Source organism: Pelobates fuscus, chromosome 4 (genome assembly GCF_036172605.1).
Source record: "Pelobates fuscus isolate aPelFus1 chromosome 4, aPelFus1.pri, whole genome shotgun sequence".
NCBI lineage: Eukaryota > Metazoa > Chordata > Amphibia > Anura > Pelobatidae > Pelobates > Pelobates fuscus.
This window is the reverse complement of record NC_086320.1, coordinates 200,489,075-200,509,188: the sequence shown is the minus strand read 5'-3', so window position 1 is coordinate 200,509,188 and position 20,114 is coordinate 200,489,075. Positions and strand designations below refer to the sequence as shown.

Sequence of the window (20,114 nt, the reverse complement as noted above, 5' to 3'; positions counted from 1 at the left end):
AGTCCCTGGATAAAGACTGGTTATGAGACCTCGCTAGTTTGCAATAAACATGCTAGACTAGTTAGCTATATGGCTAAGTGTAACTAAGTGTACAGGTTTGTATAGGGTGAATTTTATCTGTTACATCGATCCTGCTTGATCTATCATTGCGTCGCCATAGGTCCCCCTAAGATGATAAGTTATGTGTAGTTATCTTGGTGTATCTAAGCATGTTCAACTCTGATTGTTGTACTACGATCGCTTATTTCGTGTGAGTGAGTCTTAGTGGACGCTCTGGCGACACAGGTTCGTCCCACCTACTCGCCTATGTATCCCTCATCCAGGACAATGTGGTTGGGTGTATTGTGCGTGGACTTAGGTCTCTCTATCATGAAGTTGCCCTGTGTGCCTCATGGGTAATTGTACAATGTGTGTGTGGTCTTTGGGGGCCTCGGGGGGGGGGGGGGTGGAGCTATACTAGTGGTATACTAGCTTAACGGTTGCTTTTGTGGGTATTGCGGTGTCCAGTAAATGTGTTATTGGTATGTGGGTCGTCGCCTGCGAGTTGGCCCTGCAACTTTAGAAGGTGTTACATGGGTGTGTGCCCCGCTAGGTACCCTAATTGGTGTTAAACCCTTGGTATACAAGTAATCGTAGAACTGGTAAAAGAAAAACATTGTTAACTCTGGTCATTTTTGTCAGCGGGCTGAGCAACAATCAAGTATGTCAAGTGTCCGCTATCCGTATTTCTCTTCTCCTCTGTACAAAGGGTACGGTTCTGTTGGGGTCCCATGTATGGGAGCTGGTGGGCTCGTCAGCTGGCTCTGGTCTCTGTTGGAGCTTCAGCGCCTTGAGGAAAGAGTCCGCCTCCTGGGTGGAGGTGAGATGCAGGGTAGTGCCGTTGTGATCCACAGACAAGGTTTTGGGCATTGTCCAACGGTAGATTATCTTGGCGTCTTGAAGGCAACGGGTCACTGGGCGTAGGTTTCGTCTCCATTGGAGTGTGGATCATGTTAAGTCTTGGTAAAAGGCAAGACTTGCAGATTCAAAGTCCAGTGGCGTCTTGCCCTTTAGCGCTGCAAAGATGGCGTTTCTGTCCGCCTGTGTGTGGCACCTGACGATTACATCCCTGGTTGGGGGGGTGCCTGTGGTGATTTGCGGATGCGAAACATCTCTGCGATGGCCAGTTTTTTGGCTTGTGATTGAGGCAATATGGTGTCTACCAGTCGCCTGAGGTAATGCGGCAACTCTGACTGGCTGACGTCGTCGGGGATTCCCCTGATTTTTACATTGCATTTGCGTCTCCTCTCCTCTGTTGCCTCTAGTTTGTTGAGCAGAGTTGAGTGAGAGGACTTAATTTGTGATATCGTGTCTTTAAGGCCTTTTATTTCTTGTTGTATGTCGTTTATATCTTCCTCTGAGGCTTTTATGCGGTCCGTGACCGCTTGGACCTCCGTTTTTATTATGGCCATGCCTGCCGCTGCCATTCGTTTTAGTTCCAGTAATAGGTTTTTAATGTCCAGTTTGGTGGCTGGTGTTAGCGCATCTGGGTCAGCATGTGTGTCATGGGTTGGTTGCTGGTCCAGTGTATCTCCCTCGGCATGATCCGAGCATGTGGAGTTAGTCTATGGGTCAGGCGTGGCCGCCATCTTTGGGCCCGCCGGGCGCTGGAGCATGGCGCTAATGTCATGGGTATCTTTGCACGCACCTGCAGCCGTCCGCTGGGATTTTCTTCCCATGGTGTCTGGATCGGTATATTTGTTCTCTGCTGGCTGTGCGGGTATGGAGAGTGCCGCGTTGTATAGCGCCGTTTCGAGGGCCCTATAATCTGCGTAGGCCTTGGCTTTGCAGCGGACTTTCCGACCCGTCTGCTGGAATGTAAAGGGCATCAGTTGGGTGTCTGCTGTGCTCTCCCGGTCTGCCTGCTGGGTTTCAGAGGTATGTGGGCTCTTTTAGTTTTATTTTCTCGTCGTTTTTGTTTCGTTTTGGCTGGAGCTCCCCGCGTGTGCGACCGCTTGGTTCCGTGGCTAATCTCCGCCCCCCCCCCTTTTTTTTTTATTGCGTTGGTTATTATGGTTTTTTATTTGGCCTTTTTTGGGGCTGAAAAAAGAAGATTTTAGAAGAAAGAAAACATTGAATGGTAACTAATTTATTTATTAATTTTTTTACAGGTTCTTAGTTAAAGGTCCCCCCCTCATTATTTTTAGGATGAGAGGGGTAGGTAGGGGGATAATTTTTTGGGGGGGGGAGGGGGTGACTAGGGGTTTGGGGGCTCCTAGTCACCTGGGGGGACGGGACATTTTTTTTAGGGCCCCCACCCGCCGCTCAGGGGTGGGGGCCGGGGGGAGGACAATAGGTTCCCCCCTATTGGTATTTAGGGCCCCCAACTGCCGCTCAGGGGTGGGGGGCAGGGGGGAGGACATTAGGTCTCCTCCCTTTATTAGTATTTAGGGCCCCCACCCACCGCTCAGGGGTGGGGGCCAGGGGAGAGGGGCCAGGGGCGCTTTCTCCTTAATCCCTATGTATATTTAGACAAATGGAGGTCATTTAGTTGCTCCAATGGCCATTGGAGGGAATGCCCGCCTGCCAACGTCAAGGCAGACTCCCCTACGCGGGTCCTAACACTGACCCTTCAGCCTGCTTCCTTGAGCTTCTGGCAAAGATATCATTTGTCTAAATATACATAGGGATTAAGGAGAAAGCGCAAGTAACATTTTCTTCTCTTTGGTTTTTACTATATATTGGGGCTGATGTGTATTGTAGTCCTTGCTGCTGGCCCAGCAGTAATGGGACTAGAGGCAGGACTTCTCTTTTTGTATTTGTATTTACTTTGTATCACACAGCCTGGTTACAATGCTGCTGCCCATCCCATGTGTTCCCTATTAAGGGTTAATAAGTATAGGGTTGTATATAAAAAATACCCCTTTCTGTCTCATTAGAGATATCTTTGCCAGAAGCTCAAGGAAGCAGGCTGAAGGGTCGGTGTTAGGACCCGCTTAGGGGGGTCTGCCTTGACGTTGGCAGGCGGGCATTCCCTCCAATGGCCATTGGAGCAACTAAATGACCTCCATTTGTCTAAATATACATAGGGATTAAGGAGAAAGCGCAAGTAACATTTTCTTTTCTTTGGTTTTTACTATATATTGGGGCTGATGTGTATAGTAGTCCTTGCTGCTGGCCCAGCAGTAATGGGACTAAGCGCAGGACTTCTCTTTTTGTATTTGTATTTACCCCCCTTATTAGTAGTTAGGGCCCCCACCCGCCGCTCAGGGGTGGGGGCCATGGGGGAGGACTTTAGGTCCCCCCCTTTTTAGTATTTAGGGCCCTCACTCGCTGCTCAGGGCTGGGGGCCAGGGGGGAGGACATTAGGTTCCCCCCCTTATTAGTATTTAGGGCCCCCACCCACCGCTCAGGGGTGGGGGCCAGGGGGAGAACATTAGGTCCCACCCTCATACCAATTTAGGGCCCCCACACACCGCTCAGGGGTGGAGGCCAGGGGGGAGGACATTAGGTCCCCCCCTTATTAGTATTTAGTGCCCCCACCGCACAGGGGTGGGGGCCGGGGGGGAGGTCAATAGGTCCCCCCCATAATTTTACTTAAGGGCCCCCACCCTCTGGGGGGGGCCTATTTTTTTTTAACACAGTGAGCAGCCATAGGCTGCTCACTGTTTACTAGACATGCCCCTACTCGCGGTATAGCGAGTAGGGGCAAAATTGACTAATACTAAGTCATTTTTAACTTAGTATTAGTAAATTTGTCTGAAATACCAATTTAGGTCTTTCAGCCTTTTGGTAGATAACTCCCTAATACCGTGGGAATTAGGGAGTTATCTACTAAGCAGCTGCAATAGAAGTCCCGAAGTCCCGAAATGTCGAACTGCCGAAATGTCGAACTGCCGAAATGTCGAACTGCCGAAATGTCGAACCTCCGAAGTGCCAAAGTTGCCAAGTTCCGAAGTGCCGAAGTTCCGAAGTTGCCGAATTTCCAAAGTGTCGAACTGCCGAAGTTCCGAAGTTGCCTAAGTTCGGAAGTGTTGAAGTGCCGAATTGTCGAAGTCCCGAATTTTTAAAATTCCGAATTTTGGAATGCCGAACTGAACTGAAAATTTTCCCCATGCACATGCCTAATAATACCCCCTTACACTGCCGGGGACCCGAGTGATCTGGACTGAGCCTGTAACTTTCCAAAACACCATAAAACCTGTACATGGCGGGTGTTGTTATACTCTGGAAACTTAATTGAACACAAATATGAGTGTTCTAAATCAGTAAAACGTATTCCGACGATGAAATCACCAGTAAAAGTGCAGTTTTTGTGTAAAAAAATGCAAAAAAACTAAGAAAAATGCTAACTTTGGCCAGCGTTTGTGACTAAGTGGCTACTACAAAAGACTGGACATACCCCATTTGAATACCCTGGGTTGCCTACTTTTACAAATGGTATGCCATGATGGGGTTAATTTTCATTCCTGGGCTGCTATATGGTCTCAAAGGCAACATAGGCCCAGCAAACCAATCTGGCAAATTTCAACGTGCAAACATGGAAAAGCCCATAAAACCTGTACAGTGGGGGCACTTTTGTACTCAGGAGATGTTGCTGAACACATATGGGGGTTTCTTTGTCAGTAACACATAACAGGAGCTAAAAATCCATGCCTAAAGTACAATGTGAGAGAAAAATAACACAAAAAAAAACGACTACCCAAAAGTTTGACAAAGACTGGTGGTAGAATTAGTGCATGGAAAGTGTTAAAATACCACCATTTGAAATATCCTAGGGTGTCTACTTTTCATAAATATATAGTTGGATGGGAGTAAATTACATTGCCCGGCTTCAAAAATGTCCCAAATAGGACATGGGGGAATGATAACCAGCTGAGAAAATTCCAAGTTGGAAAGCTGGAATGCGCACCCTCCAAATAAGGTATTTTAGCCCCCAGAGAACCCAACACACTTATACATGGGTGGTATCACTGTACTCGGGAGATGTTGCTGAACACATATTGGGGTGTTCTTTGTCAGTAACACATAACAGGAACTGAGAATCCATGCCTAAAGTACAATCAGGGCCGTCTTTAAAATTGATTTGGCCCTGGGCAAGAATTTGATGGGGCTCCCTGACCCCCACTCCCTGACATGCAATCACGCTCTCCACTTCCCAACGCAGTAGCGGAACCATTTTCCCATGCTTGCAGAGTCGTATTTAGCAGAGTTGTGTTTGTGTGTTTGAATGGAAGCATGTTTGTGTATGGAGTATGTTTGTGTAAATGTAGGGGTGTGTTTGTATGTGGTGTTGGTGTTGGTGTTTGAATGCAAGCATGCATCTATGTGTATTTTTGTTTGCTTGTTTTTTTAAATGCTGGGGTGTGTTTATATATATTTTTGGTGTTTATGTATTGTTGACGTTTCAATGCAGGACTGTGTTTGTATGTAGTGTTGAAGGTTGAATGCAGGGGTGCACTTGTGTGTAGTGTTGGTGATTTGAATGATGAGATGTATGCACATGTACACATAGATTGCAACACACACACACACACACACACACACTGAAACACATGCAGATACACAGACATAAACACTGAAACTCACACTAACACACAGGCAGATACACACACACTAACACATACAGACACACAGACACACAACCTGACACATATACATAGACATATATACAAACACTGACACATATGGATACTCAGACACACTGATGCATATACTGACACACATGCATACACAGATAAAAACACTGACTATATACAGATGCACACACAGATATACACACGCAGATAAGCAACCTGACACACATGCAGATACACACAGACCACATAGAGAAACATAGATATACTAAATACAGATACACCGATATACATACTGACAACAGAGATACACACTGACAGACATACTGATACACACACAGACACCCTGACAGACATACACAGACATACTGACACACATGTACAGTTTACATTTTTACACACTGACAGACATACTGACACACTAACATACTGACAGACAAACTGACATGCCCACTGACGGACAAACTGACACGCACAGACAGACATACTGACACGCACAGACAGACAAACTGACACACAGACAGACATACTGACACAGACAGACATACTGACACACAGAGACATACTGACACACACAAAGGCCCTGACATACTGACACACGCACAGACATACTGACACACGCACAGGCATACTGACACACGCACAGACACATACTGACACACACAGAGACATACTGACACACACAGAGACATACTGACACACAGACATAGTGACACACACACAGACACCCTGACAGACATACTGACACACACAGACATACTAAGACACACATACTGACACACACAGACACCCTAAAAGACATACTCACACACATACTAAGACACACACAGATATACTGACACACACAGACAGACATACTAAGACACACACACACACACACACAGAAATGGTGACACACACAGACACCCTGACAGACATACTCACACACATACTAAGACACACAGACATACTGACACACACAGACACCCTGACAGACATACTGACACACTGACAGACATACTGACACACACACAGAAATGGTGACACACACACACAGACATCCTGACAGACATACTCACACACATACACACATAGTAAGACACACACACACATGCAAAGTTTACATTTATAAAGCCAGCCTCCAGCCTACCTTATGGGTTCCCTGGGGTCCAGTGGCAGGCTGAGGTCGTTGGGAGTGTGAGGCTCCTGCACTCCAGCTCCCTCCTGATGGCCTCCTCCTCCTCCATCCCGCGCGGCTTCACTCTATCTGGGAGGAAGTGACTCACGGCAGTCACTTCCTTCCAGCCTGCTGCGGTAAAACAAGGGGGCCCGGTCGCGCTGTTAAAGGGCAACAGCGCACGACTGGGCCCTCTTAGTGTGTGGGCTCCCAGTGCAGCCGCAGCACAGGGGGCAAATAAAAAAAATTTGGACGGACAGCGGGGCCCACGGGGTAGCTGCCTTGGGCCCCCCAGGAGTGAGTGGGCCCGGGGCAGCTGCCCCGTTTGCCCTGCTTTAAAGACGGCCGTGAGTACAATGTGAGTGAAAAACAACACAAAAAAACGACTACCCAAAAGTTTGACAAAGACTGGTGGTAGAATTAGTGCATGGAAAGTGTTAAAATACCACCATTTGAATTACTCTAGGATGTCTACTTTTCAGAAATATATAGTTTGATGGGGGTAAATTACATTGGCCGGCTTCATAAATGACCCAAATAGGACATGGGGGCATGATGACCAGCTGAGAAAATTCCAAGTTGGAAAATTGGAATGCGCACCCTCCAAATAAGCCCCCAGAGAACCCAACACACCTATACATGGGGGGTATCACTGTACTCAGGAGATGTTGCTAAACACATATTTGGGTGTTCTTTGGCAGTAACTCTTCGTACATGTATTCTTAAATTGCTGTTGCCGACTGTCTCGGAACCAGGAAGTGATTTGGAGACAGTCGGCAACAGCAGCCAGGATAGCAGCCGGAAGATTTTTTTACATTACATGAGTATATGGAACTTTCTTTGCGGTTTCCTGAGGCTGGTGAGCGGACTAACTACCTCCACAACAAGTTTTGCTGTTTTTAAATTGCTATTAATAAAGTATACTTACCTGAGATACGGATTGCAAGCTTCCTTTCCACGGATCCCACACACTCTAGGGGCTGACCCTCCCTGAGTGCTATAGCAACGAGTGGTGATTTTACCACTCCAATCTTGTGAGTGTAACACCTAAAGGGCACCTCTGTTTGCTTTATTCTATATATTTATAAGTAAATTACTATGCTGCACTAGGAGCTCTCTTTCTGTTTTTGTCTCCTTAATAGGTGTCAGAGTGATTTCCATGTTTGCAAAAATATACCTACAGATTGTGTTTTGTTTCACCACAACCACTGTTTGTTTTTCAATTATTTATAATATTTCCACTCTGTAAACACCTAATTTCATGTACACAGGGTTACTTTCACTCTCTAACAGAGGTCCATAGTGAATACGATTTTTGTTGTTGCGCATCATCACTTGTACTTATAGCCCTATAACCTTTCAAAAAAAGCTAAGAACATGTTAACATTGGGCATTTTTAATCTCAGGACAAAATTTAGAAACTATTTAGCATGGGTGTTTTTTGGCGGTTGTATATGCGTAACAGGTTTTGGCGGTCAAAGTTAGAAAAAGTGTGTTTTTTTTTAAATTTTCAGCATATTTTATTATTTTTTTTATAGTAAATTATATGATATGATGAAAAACAATGGTATCTTTAGAAAGACCATTTAATGGCGAGAAAAACAGTATATAATATGTGTGGATACATTAATGAGTAAGAGGAAAATTACAGCTAAACACAAACACTGCAGAAATGTAAAAACAGCCCTTGTCCTAAATAGTAAGAAAATTGAAAAGTGGTCTGGTCACTAAGGGGTTAAAAAATATTTAATTTTTCTAATTTTTCTTAAAAACAGTAAAACATGATTTTGAAAGCAACGCCATCATGACTGGGGGAGTCTCCCCCTTTCATCTCCCCCCATCGTTTAAGGTGATCACCCACTTTCTACACCCATGCCATTTACCCGGTATAACCCTATAAGCCAGAATATACACCTCTATGCATTTCTTTCTCATTTCCCCCTAGGTAAATACTCCTTAACCACTTCTGTGCCACGTCTGGAGTATAAATTTAAAGATGGAATGTATGGCAACCTTATTGAGTAGGGAAAGTGTTAAATGTCATTTGAATTCAGGGTGTAGTGTGCTAACTGGTCTATTGGAACTAAACTGAGCCTTTTCTTGGAGCCCTTCCAGACAGCTAGGTTATAAATCTTGCAGGGTGTTTTCCTTTCCCCTGAAATCCTGCTTCTTTATGATGGTCGCATTGACCTTGCCTGTTGAGCTCTGCCCCAAGTACAGACAAAAGGACGAATGAGATGTAGCACTTAATACTCCTGGGTAGCATGCCTTTCTCCTCTATTGTTTTAATTGATATCTGATGCTGTGGACTGCTCCTGGCGGTATTGCAGGAGTGAGGTAAGAAGAAGGGAAGGAATCATGCCTGACGTGTGGATTGGGAGGAGGGAAAGGAGGGTCTGCTGCTCCTGATCCTCCTACATTTGTCCAGAGGGTATGGCTGTTAGGAGAGTCTTTCCTCAGTGATGGTGATGTACTGTATATGTGCACATATTGCTACAAGTCTTCCATGCCCCAAGGGGAAACTTCTTAAAACAAGTGGTGCAGAGTCACCCTCCCCAGGGTGGATGTAAGGGGTTAATAGGAGTGAGAGACACAGGACAGATCAGTCTTCATTCACCATGGATAGATAAACCCTGTCTTCCCTCCTGTGGATTAGAATGTCATGGATCTGTGTGTTTAAATCTCCATCCACTGCAGCCTGTGGAGTGAAGCCATCTGAGGATATCAGCAATAGTCCAGCTCTGGGAGAGTGCATCTGATCTGCTGGGATCTGAGGGCTGTTATTTTTTTTCTCCTTTTTTCACATTGTTAAAATCATTGCGTGGGATCTAACGGGACCCTGGCCATGGAAAGGTGTGATGGGTGTGTGTTGTTTAGCCTGCTGGAAATGCTTTGTTCCTGGCTGATAGGAGTATGAAGCCTGCAGGATGGGAGCGAACAGTGGCAAATACGGCAGTGAGGGTGAGTAACAATCAGTAACAATGCCCTCTGTTACTCAGATCTGAGGAGGAGTCTCCAACTCCTTATTGTTCTAGCGAGTTCTCCTACAAAAAACTCACTTCTCGTTTGTTCCAAATTGCCATTGCATTGACCATTCAACTTCTGGCTTCTTAAACAGAACTATTTTCTGTAACCACTTGTGTGCCAGTGGAGGGAGCGATACTGTTACCTCTTTAGGATCCTCAACATTCTAGAACTCCCTGGGTTAAAAGTTCATTACAGAAGGTCCTTAAAAAGTCTTACTATACAAATAGATAGATGCCATTGTTTCATTGGGAAGTTATTGAGTTGTGTTTTTTGTTTTTTTCATTTTAGGCGGTGTTTTGTACATCTTATATTTGTATATCTAATTAGGTGCTAACGGTGTGATTTGTTCTGCGTTGCAGTAGTTAGACACCTAAACACCGGTTCTTTAGCCAGATGGTTTGTGAAAATGAGCAATCCATCATCTGATTTAAATGGTGATTGTCACAGTCACATCGTCCGAGTGGGTGTCAGGATATGGACTGTATCCTGTCAGCCCTGGGAAGGTGCCTGTCTGGGGTCTTAGTGTTGCTAGTCTATAGGCAGAGCTGCAGGAATGCTGTGCTCAGCGCTTTGTCTGGCTCTGAGCGTTGAGAGACAGGCTCTGCAGTACCAATTGCCTATCTACTGCCACTTACCATTTCATACTAAGGCAACTAAACCCGATCATCCTGTGTCCTGTGGGTGAGACCTATGGATGTATTCACTAAATAACAAAGTATGGCGAATTGTAAAACAAAGTACACAATTTAGGCTATATGTATATATAAATACATTTTGTTTTTCACATCACTACATTTCTCTGTTTAATGAATAATCTATTTTTCTAGTAAGAAAATACCGTTATTGGGGAACATTTCTTAAAACCGGCAAATCCAAATGGCAAAACCTGGGCTAAACAGCTGATCTAGAAAAAGCTCAACTCTACTATAGTGCTAGTCTATTCTAGCCTTCATTTTGCCATTCAGTGTTTAGTTCGATACAATTTGAAGTTTAGCAAGCAGATTAAGCAAACCCAGATTGTAACAAAAGTCCATATTGATCTTGCATTACCAATATGATGCTGAATTTTGAAAACTTTGAAGTAAAGTAACAAGGGATCTTACTGAGTTTTGTTAAAAGTGTCTAGGCCATACAGCCCCCATCGCTTTCTAGAGTTCATTCCTTAGGGTCTATTTACTAAACTGTGAACTGCAGTTTATTGAAAACGGAATTTTCTAAATTTAGTTCATCACAGCTTAAATTTATATATCTATTTTTTATAGTCTTAGGGATTATCAGATGAAAACTGGATTGTGAATTGAAAACTGAAATGCTAAATTTAGTCAACAAAAGCTGATTTGGAAATGTTCTTTAACTCAACTTTAGTCATAGCCTGGGGATTTTTCAATTAGCTTTTCAAATCACTATCATCCAGTGTTTAGTGAAAAGGACCTTCGGTTTTACACACTTTATATAATTTCAGTTCTCTGTTTAGTAAGTACACCCCTCATGCATAATGTTAAGACATTTAAATGGTCAGCACTGCATACTATACTTATGTGTACGCTGTATGGATGCCCTCTTTTATTTCCTAGTACTTTCAACAGTTTCTAAGTATTAAGTGTAGTTCTGTATAGTAAAACACAAGAAGGTGTCTTTAACAAACACCAGATCCTGCTGTAATTCAGAACCATTACTTTGCAAATTTAATAAAAGTATAGTGATGCAGGCTTACAGCTGTGCAGAAAATAGTCCTTCCCCCAGCTGCTGCTATACTGCCAATCATATTCTTTGTAACAAGCAGATGTAACAACTCCCTGTTGTAAATATCCAATCACATTTACAGCTATCACACAAATTACAAATACTTGGATATCTTGCCCCTTTTCATGAAAAAAAAAGTTTAAAATTTTTTTTATCTCGATTAACTCAGTTTAGCAAATAATGTTGTGACTAAATTAGCACTAGAAATATCATAGCTGTTACACAGAAATGTAAGGGCAGTGATACATTAATGATTTTCTTGCTACTGCAGCAAAAATAAACTAATAATTTTCTATATGTATTTATGTGTTATGTATTGGCCAAATATTTAACAGAGAGAGACATTTGAGATGTCTCTCCTTTACAAATATGTCCAGCAGAACGTGTTAAGTTTTTAACCTATGCAAGAAAAATGGTTCCATAAAAACTCCCTCAGGGCTGAAGCTAATCTTAGTTTTTAAAAATATTTGCCAAATTTTTCTTTATTGTACTTCATGTTACAATTGTAATATTCTGGTGCTTTATTGTTCATTCTTTTTTAAATATATGCCTGCATGTCAATTGTTTAAAAAAAAAAAAATGAAATATATGCACACAGAATGGAAGAATTAGATTATACCTGTCAACCAATCCTAGGTATCCCATTATTTTAGTAGGTTTATTGAGCATATCCCAGAAGCCTCTGCTCAGCATGCGTTTATGGATTAGGTAGTTGAACAGAAAATGTAACTGAAACTGCAGCCATACCCACATCTATGTATTTTATGAATGAGCCATAGAGTTAACTGCATATGATCTTACAACTTGCTCATACTTCTACACAAACGAGAGACCTGTTAGAGGAGGTAGAGACTTGTTTAGCATGCGCCAACCCAGTGGGTGCAACTACACAACTACTTGGATAGGTATTGCTACATCCGTGTGAAGTCTGAGACCTAGGTGGTCTCATTTTTGCTAATTAAAGCAGTTATAAGCTGTGTGCAAGCAGTGTCACAATGACAGAGGACCTTTTGGCACTGCAACCTATTTAAGAAGCACAAGTTCGTGGACCGGCCCTTTAAGGTAATCTGGGCTAGAAACAGAAGGATTCTTCCAGGTTAATGGTCCCTGATTTATGAGTATGCATACTACAAAACATGGAATAATATACATTTGCTTTGAATGATGAATAAAAATTGACAGGTTTAAGACATCATAAGACAATGATTTGTTATTACTTGATTGATTTGCAAAATACAGGCTAAAATGGCTGAATTCAAAATAACTCTCTCGCTCAGCCAAGTTTAATGTCCTGCTTTGGCCTACATTTTGCAAGTCTGTTTCAAGTTCACCACAACTTGCTGTTTTTGTCTAGTGAAAGGTTGAAAAAAGCTGTACTATAAGCCATTCATCATTTCAATTCCTTTCACATCAGGATTTATTCATATTGAGTTGTGGTTTATGGGTAACCTTTTAAAATCTATGTCCTAATAGCAGAGTTGAAAACTCTCAATTATTTTTCAAGATGGCTTTTAATTCTTTCATCTTGGCTGTCCATGCACTAAACTTCAATATTAAGTGAATAATATTTCTTGGTAATGTATCGAATGCAAATTAAGTGAGTTAATGAGTTAGAGAACATAAGTGATCCATTAATAGGGAAGTTAATACATATGGAGAAATTAATTTGCAAACATGTGCCTTTCCCATAAATTCACAACCACTAGGGGTCAGATTTACAAATCGCATAAACTGTTATATTTTGAGATAGCCTTCCATCACAGGTAGAAGAAGCTAATAAAATGGAAGAGTTCAACAATGCACAGTATAAATACAATGCTGCCCTCAGCAGGAAACAATTTCACCCCATAAAGTCAAAAGCTCATTTGAGATGTGTTAAGTTTGTGATCTAGGCCTTTTTGGTATGCATTAATTCTACCACAATTTCACACTTTCTATGCGTCCATACATATTAAATGTCATTTTTAGAGCTTTCTTTTGATATACTTTGCGTAGACATAACATAATATCAAATATGAGTAAAATATTAACAAAATAAAAAAAATATTTTGCTCAGTTTTAACTTTACTAATTTCTACACTCCAAGTGTAACTATAGAATAGTAACTCAAATTAGATTCACTGATTAGTCCTGATTGTTAGGACTGTTAGGATTTAACCCCTTAAGGACCACACTTCTGGAATAAAAGGGAATCATGACATGTCACACATGTCATGTGTCCTTAAGGGGTTAGACACATTATTGGAAGTTATAAAACAAATATTCCAAGAAGTGAATTACAGATTTAAGACGAAAGCATTCCAAAACCTGGCATGATTACGTTTTTAGTAGTCACAGAATCCAAACCCGCTACACAATAATATATAACTCTATTTGTAGAATATGCATCCCCTGGCTATTTAACTAAGAGCATTTTGACATTTTCTTTTAACCATTTTGTCAACCTCAAAATATTAAATGTTTGTGTTTTTCACATGTTTTATTTGGGGGAAATCCACAGACCACACATGTTCTATCCATATAAGCACACCATATTTGTATTATGCCAAAATGTTTGAGTACAATAATAGGCCACATGTATACCTTTTCCCCTAATTCTACATGTAATCCATCTCCTAATCCAACCCGCTAATCTTACCTCGGTGGGATTCCCTCTGCTAACATCAGAACTGACATAAATAGATGGATTTCACAGCTCACACTGTACAGAGCACTCTGTGAACACTCTGTACTGTGTGACTGCAGCATGAGAGGGAGATTTCCCCTCTCATTTTACAGCGCCTGTACACTGTGAACTGGCAAAGCTAAGCAGAGATCACTGGGAAGGGGGGTATGCAGGGAGACCTGACAAAGGTCTTTTCAACCCTTGAGGGTCTACCCATGGGCAGGGTTGGATTAACATACGGGCTAATGAAGCTGCAGCTCCATGGCCATGGCTATGGAATTGGCCCATTGATTTAAAAAAAATATATATATATTTTTTTTTTATTACTCTTCACATGCTCTTGCTTAAGTATAGAAACTTAAGAAGCATGTAGGGGAACAAAACTGGTGTGGACTGGCTGATTGCACACTGTGTAAATGCTCTTGTTGCTTCAGTCTCTCTAACACTGTGGCATGTTCCCTTTCTTCTACACTCACTACGTACACTTTTTCTCTGTCCCAGACTGTATAATAGGAGCTTCTGTCTGGTACTAAGAAGGTTAGGAGAGGTGTGGACCAGCGAGTGCTTGGAAATGGTCCTTAGAAAGCATGAAGCGAGTGCATCATTAGACGCATTTATGCCAAGCTCAGAGTGCGGACTGCACAGTATGCCTTTGGTTGGTCATCCTGCATGATTGGCAGACAACCTGACCAACCATCTTAATTCTTCTTGCAGACACACCTCCTTTTTGGGCATGTTTGTCCCTTTGGGTAGTTCTGGTTAAGTGATTCACATCAGTGGCCCACCCTTTTACCCTACCCACCAAAATCCTGCTACACCGGATACTGCTGTTAGGGGGTATGGATATACGTGAAAGATGAAAGCAAGAGATTAGAATAGGGTATGTGTTTTCTTATAGCTATATCCTGTGAGTTTCCCCCCCAGCACCACCTCCACCAGATACATGACGCTTACGAGGTATAACTGTTTTAGGGTTTTCTGTCAATAATATTCTGTAATTAGGACCATTATAATTGTCTGCACAAGTCCAATGGGCTCTTAATCCTGCCCCTGCCCATGGGACAAGCTCAGAATCACCATGTCTGAGCACAATCACCTGGAACAATGTACCATTCAGCTCTAGTCCTCACAATTTTAGGATAGGGTGGGGCTGAAACACACGGCAAGCAAAAATTAATTGTACTGATATACTACTATGCAGCAAATATTAGGTTTTTCAGAGAAATGTGTATGAAAATAAGGATATTTCCCTTATGCATTACTGACAGAACATTTATCTAGTACAGTAAACCTTCTCTACATATTTTCTTCTAAGTGCATAATATCTCATTTATTAAAGTCAATTTTGTTTATCAGCTTTATATTCCTACTTCTCTTTACTTTTACATAATAATGATTTTTTTTAATTTCTCACTTTCTGTTATTACCCAGCTGTGTCCAGTGGTTTATACATAACTAACCCAGTCTTTTGAGTATTTTCTACCTGTTATCCATTAGTTTTATATATATATATATATATATATATATATATATATATATATATATATATATATGTGTATATATATATATATATATATATATATATATATATATAAACTTATTTATTCATTGTTATTTTTACTCTTTCATGTTAGACATATGTTACATTAAATCCTGCAACATTTTTGAAAAATGTCGTTTTTGGGACCTATTTAAACGATGTTAAACTATTTTCATTACCAAATTTGGAGCAAGACATTTGCTGGGTGTATAACAGCATGCAAAAATCAAAACATGGCTCCAACAAAGTATTTGTGAGATGATTGTGTGTATCTTGCATATTCTTCCATGTACTGCACAGAGCCTGTCTGCATTCTTTCCAAGCAGTGATAGAGGAAACCCCTTGAGGAAGAGAAGGAGAAGGAGAAGGCTGAAGCAAATGTTTTCCAGCTGTTTTATATAAATGCTACCAATGTAATTTCTGTTCATTTAAGGAGTGAATTTTTGGGGGCTATGAAATGCAACCAGGGCCTTTTAGGAGGGGCTGTAAAGATGGTTAGTTTAAAGCGGCACTGTCATGCCGAACTTACCTTTCTTTAATCGATTCCTCCTCTCTCCCTCTCTTAGGATCTGTTCTTCATTTCTTCCTGTCTGCTCTAGTTTTCTTTAAAACATAAGACAAAGTAGGTACTATTTGTCTTATGGAGGTTTCCTACACCTGACCAGCTATGAACAGCGGAGGAGCAAAGTGTGCTTCATTTCCAGTGGTCAGAGCAATTTTCCCACAATTCTTACCTTTCCTCCGTGTTCCCGTGAAGCCTCCTTTCATTTTTCCTGAACGTCCTGTCATTTAGACAGAACGCCGGCGAAACTACTGAATTGCGTCCTAACAGAATGAGAACAGTTCCTCCATTCATGTTAGGACGCAATTCGGGACTTTGTTCGGATCGGAAATTTCATTTGAATGAATGAAACTCCGATCCTATTCGTGCCGCGGCTGCATCTTGCAGCCACTTAGTAGATAACTCCCTAATTCCCATGGGCACATTTTACAATGGGCACAGCCAGACATTGAGGATTTTAGATGGTTTCCTGTGATGGCCTTTGGAAATGAGAGATCAATACATGATCATTTGGTCCATGCAGAGTATAACCAGTCCTATCCAGATTAAACAAACATTTCTAAGGAAGTCTCAACGTGACAATTTTCCATAGTTTATGCAGTTAAATTGTTAAAGGCAGAGGAATACCAAGTTTACTTTGCACTAAAGGCAGGCCTGTATGTTGGCACTGCCGAATTGTCATATACAGGCATACACATTCACACATACAGTTATTACATACAAACCGTCTCATACAATCACACATAGTCAGTCACAGTCACACGCACACAGTCACATGTAGTCACATAATCACTCACATTTACACACAGAGTAACCTAGAGTTACGTATGGTCACCCACAGTCACTCACAGTTACACAGCAGTCACATACATACAAACAACTACACACAGTCACCCAAAGTTGTAATCACACAGTCACAAAAAGTCAAATGCATACAGTCACCCAAAGTCACATACACACAGCCACATTCAGTCACCTACACACAGTCATAAAATCTCCTTCTCCTGCTCACGGGTGGGGGCTTTTAAACTGAAGGGGGGACCTGGCATCCCTCCTGGTCCCCACCCCTGAGTGGTGGGGGCCCTAAATGAGAATGAGGGGGAGGTTACCTATTGTCACCCCCCAGCCCCAACCCTGAGCAGCTTGTGGGGGCCCTAAATGAGAATGGGGGGCCTATTGTCCGCCCCCTGACCCCCACCCCTGAGTGGCGGGTGGGGGTCCTAAATAACAATAAGGGGGGGAACCTATTGTCCTCTCCCCCGGCCCCCACCCCTGAGCAGCGGGTGGGGGCCATAAATGAGAATGAGGGGGTGGGGACCTATTGTGACTAGGGGTCCCCAAGGTGACTAGGGGTCCCCAAGCCCCTAGTCACCCCCTACCCACAAAATAAATAAACCCCTACCTACCCCCTCACCCTAAAAATTGTGGAGGGGGAACAAAAGAAGTGCCTGTAACAAAAATAAAACTTACTATTTGATGTCTTCTTTTTTCTAAAATCTTCATTCTTCAGCCCCAAAAAAGACCAAATAAAATTCCATAATACCCGTCGAACTTGTAAAAAAATAAATAAAAATCAGACGAAAAAGAAAAAAACTGCAACTAAAAAATTAATCCATCGTCACCCATGGAGGGCACAGCGCAGCCTGAGCTCCGCAGGGCGGGGAAAGGCTTATAAAGCCTTCCTACGCCCTGCAATTAGGCTCAGAGCGCTCTGATTGGTTGGTTTAAGCCAACCAATTTGGAGTGCTCTGACAGGTAAATGAAGAGACTGACAGGTAAGTCTCTACATTTACCTGTCACAGCACTCTAATTGAGTGGCTTGAAATCCAATCAGAGTGCTCTGTGTCATTTTACACATTGTTGGAGCCATAGGCTGTCACTGTTTAATAGACATGAAGCGAGTAGGGGCAGAATTTACTAATACTAAGTAATCTCTTTTAGGTCTTTCAGCCTTTTGGTAGATAGCTCCCTAATACCATGGGAATTAGGGAGTTGTCTACTAAGCGGCTGCAAGATGCAGCCGCGGCACGAATAGGATCGGAGTTTCATTCATTCTAATGAAATTCCGATCCAAAGTCCCAAATTGTGTCCTAACATGAATGGAGAAACTGTTCTCATTCTGTTAGGACACAATTCGGTAGTTTCTGTCTAAATGACAGGACGTTCGGGAAAAGTGAAAGGAGGTTTCGCAGGAACACGGAGGAAAGGTAAGAATTGTGGGGAAATTGCTCTGACCACCGGAAATGAAGCACACTTTGCTCCTCTGCTGGTCATACCTGGTCAGGCGTAGGAAACCTCCATAAGACAAATAGTCCCTACTTTGTCTTATGTTTTAAAGAAAACTAGAGCAGACAGGAAGAAATGAAGAACATATTCTGACAGAGGGAGAGAAGAGGAATCCATTTAAGAAAGATACGTTTGGCATGACAGTGCCGCTTTAAGACAGTAAAACTCACATAAACACAACTGGAAGTATAGTTTTGTGATTAATATTATGTGTTTTGGTTATTGGACCTAGAAGAAATGCTGTTAACCTCTTCATGAAAAGGAGGCAGACAAATACATTGACAACTGTGAAAGCAATAACATGTCATCTGTCATTATGGTGTCACTGGAGCAATGACGCGCCTATTAAAGCCTGCATTGTTTGCTTTTATTTCTAATAATCCAGAAATACTGAGGGTTATGTATGCATGTACATTGCTGCTTGTACACATATACACGTCTCTTTTATTGACATCCTGGATTCATGTGCCCTGATGTCAGGGAATGGACTTTGCAAACTTTTTTTGCAGTTTCTTTGAACATTGTGAATTTTCATTGTTTTTAAGGTTTGTTACACTGTACAGGTTCATGAACATTGTGTGTGTCAAGATTGAATTATTTTCCATAACATGTCCAGAATTCCATGCAAAATGTATAAATTAGCGCAAACCACATGTTCACTATTACAGATTTCCTGCCCACATTTCTGAAGATTCCCTTACTGCAGCATAGTTTACTAACCAAAAGCACAGGGTTTTATGTACATGAACAAGTGTCCACAGACAGCAGCTTCATTCTTTCAGGTCCCTCATTGTGGTCTTAAGTTTTTAATATTTATTTTTATTTTTTATTTCCTATTCCTTATCTTTGTTTAACCTTTTACCATTTTCTTTCCTTTGTGTTACAACTTTCTTGTAATGACCACTCTTTTCCTTCGTTTGAACATTTCCCGGTAAGTTGGTATGTTGATAACTGTAGGCTGTAATCATCTGCTGTGACTAACTGGACTTGGGGCATTATTCTTAAACAAACCACAGTGGCTCAGCCCGGCTTCCCAGGCCCTGTTCATATTACTAGGCTAAAAGCATCTGGTATGGGAAATGAACACTAGGGGTATTTCTGCAGAGTATGATGATTCGAAGGAGATGCTTATAGATTAGGGCATTGTAGGGACTGATGGCTGTTACAGAGTGTTAGGCTGACAAAAAAGCCCCTCATTGTGTACTTGGAAAGTGTCATAGGTACTTGCTTCATGACAGCCCAATTCTGCATGGCCTCTCTGACGCTGCCTGCACCCATGCTGTGCTGCTTTATAGTCGAAAACTAATAACGTAGACTGTCCACCCAGAGTAGTAGTTGGCTCCTCTGCTCATGCACACAACTGTCAATGGAGGCAGCTGATTGACACCCATTTCTCAAGCTTGTAAAACACTATAGTAGGACATTGTGAGCACAATAACGTGCACTGTTTTGGTTTCTTGGTCCATTAGCATTGAACTATTCTGTTTTGCTCTCACATACTGATCTTGGCTACTTTTTTGCTTTCCCATCTCTCTGGTACTTTTATTCTCCCTGTTCACATGTTCACTATTTTTGCCCTT

At 42.1% G+C, this 20,114-nt stretch overlaps 1 protein-coding gene across 1 annotated transcript in view; it reads left to right on the top strand.

Annotated features, from left to right (window-relative positions):
- The first annotated feature begins 9,152 nt into the window (after positions 1 to 9,152).
- Positions 9,153 to 20,114, top strand: part of FBXL7 (F-box and leucine rich repeat protein 7) — a 252,268-nt gene continuing 241,306 nt past the window's right edge. Inside the window, exon 1 of the mRNA XM_063450563.1 lies at positions 9,153 to 9,672. Within this exon, the coding sequence (XP_063306633.1) occupies positions 9,639 to 9,672 (34 nt within the window). The 5' untranslated portion in view covers positions 9,153 to 9,638. The remainder of the gene's footprint in view (positions 9,673 to 20,114) is intronic.